The sequence below is a fragment of the Prosopis cineraria genome, unplaced genomic scaffold, assembly GCF_029017545.1.
Source record: "Prosopis cineraria cultivar Desert tree isolate PC_DT_omini unplaced genomic scaffold, ASM2901754v1 PC3, whole genome shotgun sequence".
Lineage (NCBI taxonomy): Eukaryota > Viridiplantae > Streptophyta > Magnoliopsida > Fabales > Fabaceae > Prosopis > Prosopis cineraria.
The window spans coordinates 37,542,007-37,550,499 of record NW_026555334.1 but is presented as its reverse complement, the minus strand read 5'-3'; the positions used below and the strand labels follow the sequence as shown (position 1 = coordinate 37,550,499).

General features: G+C 29.7%; 1 protein-coding gene across 1 annotated transcript; it reads left to right on the top strand.

Annotated features, from left to right (window-relative positions):
• Nucleotides 1–5,641: 5,641 nt before the first annotated feature.
• Nucleotides 5,642–8,207, top strand: LOC129305012 (protein NRT1/ PTR FAMILY 3.1-like). The gene is made up of 4 exons (XM_054944910.1): nucleotides 5,642–5,782; nucleotides 6,219–6,436; nucleotides 6,584–7,143; nucleotides 7,221–8,207. The coding sequence occupies exons 1-4, from the start codon at nucleotides 5,683–5,685 to the stop codon at nucleotides 8,110–8,112; spliced, it is 1,770 nt and encodes a 589-aa protein (XP_054800885.1). The 5' UTR covers nucleotides 5,642–5,682; the 3' UTR covers nucleotides 8,113–8,207.
• The last annotated feature ends 286 nt before the right edge of the window (nucleotides 8,208–8,493 follow it).

Below are 8,493 nucleotides of genomic sequence, written 5' to 3'. Positions count from 1 at the left end.
TGGAAAGGCATAATTACATTTATATATTCATATAATTGTCAAAAACAAAAAGTCCTAATATTGACAATATAACACATTATAATCATAAATCAAATACCCAAAAGAGACAGTGGATCTATGCCACTAAGCCTGGGGACTCCTCCACGTGTCACTCGTGGCTCTTCTCTTGAAAATATTAACCACATAATGAGACTCAAAAGTCCCAATAACCAAAGCCAATTTATGATAGTGTGTACAAACAGTTAAGTGTGTGCTTACTAAATGGAAACCAAAAATATTATAATTCTAACAAATATAAGAAATATTATAATACACACAAACAACCATCCTTATATCCCTCCATTACCTCGAGCCGTAGCCCTCACTCGGTGTTTAAATTATCCGGCCAAAGGTAGATTAGCCCGAACCCTTACAAGCCATCTATTGAGCTCCAATAGGGGCGTACCATGTGGCACATAAATACAAAACAATAGCAAGTCTCCCAACACCTCCCACAATAATCAAAACAAATTCATAATAATATTGTATAATTATACAATATTACAAAATTCATAATTTTCTCAATAATAACCCAATTAACATGAAGTAACACTAATCACAAATTAAAAGCATGGTTACCTCATGGCTTTTTCAATAAATTATTCCTTACAATTCTCTCCCACCATAATCTTCACCAATAATACAATCTACAAATAACATATTATTTATAAATATTAGTTTCAATTTTTAAAACTATAAAATAATTATAATAATAGAATTAAAAATATAATATATTTTTTAATTTCAATCTTAATACAAATCTAGAGTTAATACTATTAAGTTAAATTTTTAACTCCTCTTTTACTTATCAATAAACATTAATAATCGAAAAATCAACTTCTAAACTAATTTCTATTATCAAAATTTCTTTTTATTTCATAAATTCTCACCTAAAATACCCAAAATTAAAATTGAGTCTCTAGCTTAGAATCATAATCCTATAGCCATAATAATTCATTTTTCATCCCAACCAAATAATCATCTAAAACCTCAATAAATCAACATATATTTTCAGATCTAGTCAAAATTTGATTCATAAGCCACAAATTCAAAGATTATCAACAAATTTATATACTTAGAACATTTATTATACTACTAACAACCTCGTAAACCATATTTATTCAACATAAATTCATCCATCTTCCAGATCCTAAATTTTCTACCACCATAAAATCAGAAACCAAAGAGGAATGAAGACTAAGAAAGTTTTTTAGAACACTTACTTAGTCTTGAAAAGCTTAAAATCACACTCTAAATATCCTATTAAAAAATTCTTACCTTAAACCCAGCACCGGCGAATTTGGCTCACAGACTCTCTCTCTGTCTCAGCTCACGCACAAAGGAAAGAATGAAGAAATGAAGAAAACAGGTGAGTTTTTATAAAAAATTCAATGGGTCTCACATTTTTTTATTATTTCTTCTTTCCCTTCTCCCCCTTTTTTTTATTATTATTTATATACATAATCATTGCACCGAAAGCTGCTCATATTTTATAATAAATCAAATATTTTATAATATTTAACATAATATTCCTAATCATATTGAAGATGAGACTAGAGTATAATTTTTTAAAATGAAAAAGAAGTCTTTACAATTCTAACAAAACAAAGGAATGCTAGTGTCTTTTACTCTGTAATATATTAATTTGCAAAAATGAAAATTTAATTTTTTTATTTTAAAAATTTGTTTTGTTCGTATATATTAAAAATATAAATAATTGCTTATTTTATTTTATAATGTATTGTCTCATATAAGTTTAAATTTAAGGAATAACTTCTTTTTCTTTTTTTCCTATAATATCTTCATAATTGGCAAGTATGAGATTAAAATTTTAATAGGATGATACCTATAACGAACAACTTCTATTTTGCAACAAGTTACTTGTATAAATACTAAAAAATATAATTATTTTTTTAAATTTTCTCACCTCTTGTAATTTGAAATATAATCCTACTTGTTCTTTTTTAAAATGTGCTGCCCAATGTATTGCCTTAAGAAAAATAAAACATATATTATAATGAGTTATGTTACAATTTATGTGATAATATTATTTATAAATCATAATTATAATAGTTGTAAATCAAATAAATGATATAATTCGTGTTTTAATACCATTTATCAATCACATGTACAAGCATTACAAGTAACATAATGACTATTAAGAAAAGATTATGCATACATAGAAGATAATTCATTAACATTACATAATTAACTTGTAGCCCATAATATATTTTGCTTAGACTAGAGGCACATAACTACATCAATATTTTCTATAAATGTTTAAATCATAATTAACTTTTACATATAAATAATAGAATAATACATTTTTATACCATTGCAATTGAAGAATATAAATAAAAAATTGTCCTATATATAGTCATATAAAATACTTTGATTTGTTAATCCATGTTAATAATAAATATATAAAAAATTATGTTTATCTAAATCGTGTTATCCCATATAAATTTTATTATATGTCTAATACTTGTTATTTTTAATAAGAATCTTATTTTCACCTCTAATTTTTACTATATATCCTACATGATCTTTTAAAATATATTTTTTTTGTTTTTTTATACTTTATCTAAAATTTTAACATTTACAAATGAAAATTTGTATGGTAAATGGTTTTCATTTTACGTAAATAATTTTTATTAATTAAATTATAGGTCCCACTCGCATTCATAAATGTATACCTTCAGTCACAATTTTTAATAGTAGATCCCACGTACTTTTTAAACCCCACTATCCTAATTGTTTAAAAATTAATTTATTAAAATCTTACATTCTCTTTATTATTTTAGAGCTTTTCAATTTATATTGAATTTAAAATATTTGAAGATATAAAAAATTTATAATCAAGCCTGACTCTTAACATTTTTAGCTTTTGAGTTTATTTAAGGTGGTCTAATTTAACTACCCCAAGTTATTAAAAATTATTTTATTTGATTTTCTCTTTATTAGTAAAAATCTTATACCTACCTCTAATTTTTATTATGAATCCTATATAATCTTTTAAAATATAAAAATTTTATTATTTTTTTCATCTTATCTAAACTTTTAACATTTGTAAATGAAAATTTATATTGCAAATGTTTTTTGTCCTACATAAATAAATTTTATTAATTAAATTACAGGTCTCACTCACATTTATAAATGTAGACCTCCACCTTTGCATATTTTTTTTGACTAATTTATATATTTATTTTTTAAAAAATTTATAAAATAAATACATTTAAATAATAAAAAACTAATTTTTTGATAATTTAAGTGATTTTTAGATAATATTTATATTCAAATAAGAGTTTTTTGGTCTAATATACATGATTTAATAGTTAATTAATAATTAGATGAATGAAAATAAAATCTTAAAAATAAAAAAGCTTGTATTTTATGATAATCCATACTAAGAAATGTTCATATAAATTTCAAAAAATAAAAGAGATGTATCATTAATTAAGATACAAATAAATAAAATATTTTACTCATTTTTAATTATAAATTTTATATTGATAATTTATTTTTTCAGGTTCCACATGTACTTCTTTTCCTACAAGGCCCATATTATTTTGTACTTTTTATACTGTGTCACATTTAAAAAAATAACAAATGAAAATAAAAAAAGTGAAAAAGTCAGTCCGACAGTGACAAATAATTTTTTTTTAAAAAAAGTAAAAAATCAGGTGGTACTATAGACCTATAATACCACCAATGATAAACAAAAATTTGTAAAAAAAAGTGACAAAGTCGCATGGTACTGTAAATCCAATCAGTGACAAATAAAAAATTAAAAAAAAGTGAAAAAGTCGGTAACATCCAACAGTAAATACAATAGATTATAGATGATGCAGTTAAAAAAAAAAGGCATAATTTACAAAAAAATATTAAAAACACAGTAGAAAGAACAGTAATTCAATACAATTTACAAAAGCAACAATAAAGGCTATAGATAAAGTTTTTAAGTTCTAATTGATCTAAAATACTTCACCCAATCCTTATTATAAAGTACTTTTTAGAAGAGATTAATGATCCTAGATAAATTTTAGAAAAAAAAAAATAATTGAACGTCAATCATCTTTTATAAATTTAAAAACACTAACTATATTATTGGAGAAGGGTGAAGTTGATTAATTTTATGAAAAAATTAATCACTTAATCATTGTAATTTTGACTCAATTAAAATCAAATTTTTAAATTTTTAACTTATTATAAATTAATATTTATAGTTTTAACTTGATTATAATTTAATCATAAACTTCAACTCTTGTAATCCATTACTTATAGTTTTAATCATTTAAAATATTAGTTCATATATTTTAAAAATAAATTATAAATATTAAAATTATATTAAAATTTAGGACTAATATTTTAAATTATTAAACCCTTTTTATCTCCTTGAAGATTATGAAGATTAAAATTTTAACATAGTTTTAATATTCATGATTTTATTTTTTAAAATATGAGAACCAATATTTTTAAATGGTTAAAATTATATAGACTGAATCATAAGAATTAAAGTTTTAAAACTGAATTATAATTATAAAAATGAAGTTACAATGAATCAAAATTTATAAATTATGTTACAATTGAATTAAAATTACATGAATTAAATGATTAATTTTTTTTAATTTTATTTGATTTTACAATTTGGACAGGAAGCAGTGCATCACACTTAGGCTTGCAATTCTACCTCGTCTAGTTTAAAACAATGCTAAAATTAATTATTAACCCCCCACGTTTCTAAACTTAGAAATCATATCTTCCCCTGAAATACTCCTATATATGAATGAAGAACGTACTACTACATGACACAAATATTTTTGCAATTTTATTGAAACTACCCTGGTTTTGGTCCACATATAAATTTTTTATATATATATTTTAAATTTTTTTTAAGATACTCGATTAATTTAAATATACAAATACATATAACATATATACATATGTAAAATAGATGTGTTTTAAATAAAACTTAGGTAGTTAAACGCATATAATCAAGAAAAATTTTTTATATATTAAAAATAACTTTAATTAAATTACCCTATTATAAAATTTTTAGTAAGAACTAAACGAATGTACCCAGGTGCCTTTTCTTTGGAAGAGATAAAAATTTTAAAAAACTTTTATACACTTTAACCCTTTAAAAATATAAAACATGTAATGTCAAGAAGACATTTACCAAACTTGTTTCAAAGGCAAACAATAATGTAAGGTTGGTAATTTGAATCAAGTTTGATAGGTTAATCTGAATTCAACTGAAAAAATTAAATCGAGTTTGGTTATATTAAAAAGTCAGGATACTTTAAATTCAATCAAAAAAAGCTCATCTCAAATTAAACTTAATGATTAGCTTCATATGTACATAAAGTTGCTAATTTCAGTCAAGTTCAACAACACTTGGCCTAAAAAGATTAAGATCTAAAAAGATCAAACTTGTTTGTATAAACTTTTTAGAAAAGATAAAATATTTTAAATTTAATCTAAATGAGCTGGCTGAATTGAGTCCCGTGGCTCGTTGGAATCACTAGATCTACAACAATGGGACCTTAGGCCCACCATATAATCTCAGCGCGTGTGCATAAAGAGGGCCTTGGGACAATATGGCAATGTCCAGAGGAGGAGCGCAGTACGTGGAGTAAGCAGATGGAGATGGAGAGCAACACTGCGGCTCAGGCAGAGACCGAACACCGTCGACGGCGACGACAAAGACGAGGAGGCCTCAGAACTCTGCCTTTCATCCTCGGTCTCCTCCTCTTTACCTTCTCTTCTTCTCTCTTTTCATTCCTTGCCAATGCCACCCATATATCTCTCCTCTGCATTATCTTACTGCTTCATCTTTGGAATTTTCCACTCTTGATCTTCTTGCCTTTGTTTTAGCACTAATTGGCTCCATCATTATTTTCCTACTTTTTTTTTTTTAATACTGCCAACTGATAAAGCAGCTCCCATACGCAAATAAACGCTGTGGCGTGGAGTCATTCATGGCTACCCTTTCCAAGACAAGAAATCTCAAGATAATATTTTTACTGTGGGGACGCTGGACGGGAATTACTAGATGTCTTAGATTGTCTTAACTAACATTGTTTCTAATTGATTATAGATCCCATGACGCCTGTCCAGTTACACTGTGATGGATCTGAAGCTGAATTTATCGTTTCTGGTTAACTTTTGATTTGCAGCAAATGAAGTGTGTGACAGATTTGCTACGGCAGGATTTCATGCGAACCTGATAAGCTACCTGACCCAGGAGATGAACATGCCTCTCGTATCTGCCTCCAACACTCTCACCAACTTCTCCGGAGCTTCCAGCTTCACCCCTCTCATCGGTGCTTTCATTGCCGATTCTTTTGCTGGCCGCTTCTGGACCATAACCGTCGCTTCTCTCATCTATCAACTGGTTTCTCTCTTTCAGTAATCTACCACATATAACTGTTATTGCATTGCTTGCTGTCAGACTCGGAGTGTCTATGGCTTTTAAGATGCAGTTTAAAATTCGCATATAAAATATATTCAAGTATCATCAACTTCTTCTATACATACACAGGGTTTAATTAGTATTACTGTATCAGCGATACTGCCATCTCTGCGTCCCCCGCCATGTCCAACTCAAGTGAACTGCAAAGAAGCCTCGTTTTCTCAACTATGGGTGCTCTATGTGTCTCTCCTTCTCACATCAATTGGGTCCGGAGGTATTAGGCCTTGCGTTGTGCCTTTTTCTGCAGACCAATTTGACATGTCCAGAAAAGGCGTCGCAGCCAGGAAGTGGAATCTCTTCAACTGGTACTTCTTTGCCATGGCGTTGGCTTCTTTAAGTGCTCTCACTGTGGTGGTTTACATCCAAGACAACATGGGTTGGGCATGGGGGCTTGGTATTCCAACCATCGCCATGCTCATCTCTGTTATCGCCTTTGTGTTAGGCTCACCACTTTACAAGGTTCAGAAACCAAGTGGGAGTCCTCTGCTTCGCTTGCTTCAAGTCAGTGTTGCTGCTATGCACAAGAGGAAGCAGGTTCTGCCCCAAGATTCCAACCTTCTGTACCAAAATAAGCAGCTTGATGCTCAAATTTCCTTGCACGGAAGGCTTCTTCACTCTGATCAGTACAAGTCAGTCCACAACTTGGTTCAGTTCTTTCACCACATATCAAAGTCTGACTTTTATTTCCTCGGGTCCATATCTGCAGGTGGTTGGATAAAGCAGCAATAGTAACAGAGGAGGGAGCCAGAGATGCGAATGCTCCTCTAAACTTATGGACATTAGCCACTGTGCATAGAGTTGAGGAGCTAAAATGCATAATTAGAATGCTTCCCATTTGGGCGGCTGGCATATTGCTCGTAGCCTCTTCATCACACCTTCATAGCTTTGTGATCCTACAAGCTCGCTCCATGAATCGCCACCTCGCTCATTCATTCCAAATCCCACCAGCCACCATGTCCATCTTCAGTGTGCTAACCATGATGTTCGGTGTTGTTCTGTACGAACGCCTCTTTGTTCCCTTGGCTCGTAGATTCACAGGGAACCCTTCCGGGATCACGTGCCTACAGAGAATGGGAGTGGGATTTGTTGTTAGTATTGGAGGCACAGTGGTTTCGGCACTTGTGGAAATGAAGAGAAAATCAGTCGCTTTCAAGTACCACTTACTGGATGATCCAAAAGCTACTATTCCCGTCAGCGTGTTCTGGTTGGTACCTCAATACTTTCTTCATGGGGTGGCTGAAGTTTTCATGTCTGTAGGACATTTGGAGTTTCTGTACGACCAGTCTCCTGAGAGTATGAAAAGCAGTGCTTCAGCCCTGTATTGCATAACCACAGCCATCGGGAGTTATATAGGAACCATGATGGTGTCTTTGGTTCATGACTACAGTGGGAAGGGAAGTAATTGGCTTCCTGATAGGAATATAAACAGGGGAAAATTGGACTATTATTACTTTCTAGTTAGTGGGATTCAGGTTATAAATCTGATTTATTATCTGATATGTGCTTGGCTTTACACTTACAAGCCCCTGGAAGAAGTTAGTGAGATAATGAACCAAGAGTCCAAAAGTCAAATGGGAGGTGTAAAGCAAGAGATATAGAACATTTAAAAAAAAAAAAAAAGAACGTTCGACTTGTTTGTCTTGATGTGTGCATCCACTTACATTTATTCTTGAAATCTAAAAAAATTATAGTATATTCCCTCATCCTTTTATTATTTATTTATTTTTTCAATGAGTTCTATTTTTTAAACCTCAAATTAAATTTTAAGGGCCTCTTTTAAATTTATAAAGGTTAGAAAAATAACCTGTCTGGCTGCCTACCCATTTAAAAACATGTAGACACATGCATACCTTGGGAATAGCATTTGTGGGCGCAGAGGGATAAGGAAAAACTAAATCCAAACATGATCGAAAGAGTTTAATAATTAGCTTTGACAAAATGAAGAGGATCCACAAGGCTACAGCTAAATCATGAAATGA

What these genes read in the sequence shown, in the direction of transcription:
- LOC129305012 (XM_054944910.1), top strand. Translation starts at nt 5,683, where the DNA reads ATGGAGATGGAGAGCAACACTGCGGCTCAGGCAGAGACCGAACACCGT. An exon ending in CTTCTCTCATCTATCAACTG is followed by an intron (nt 6,437 to 6,583) that starts GTTTCTCTCTTT and finishes ATACATACACAG; the next exon opens with GGTTTAATTAGTATTACTGT. An exon ending in CTTCACTCTGATCAGTACAA is followed by an intron (nt 7,144 to 7,220) that starts GTCAGTCCACAA and finishes CCATATCTGCAG; the next exon opens with GTGGTTGGATAAAGCAGCAA.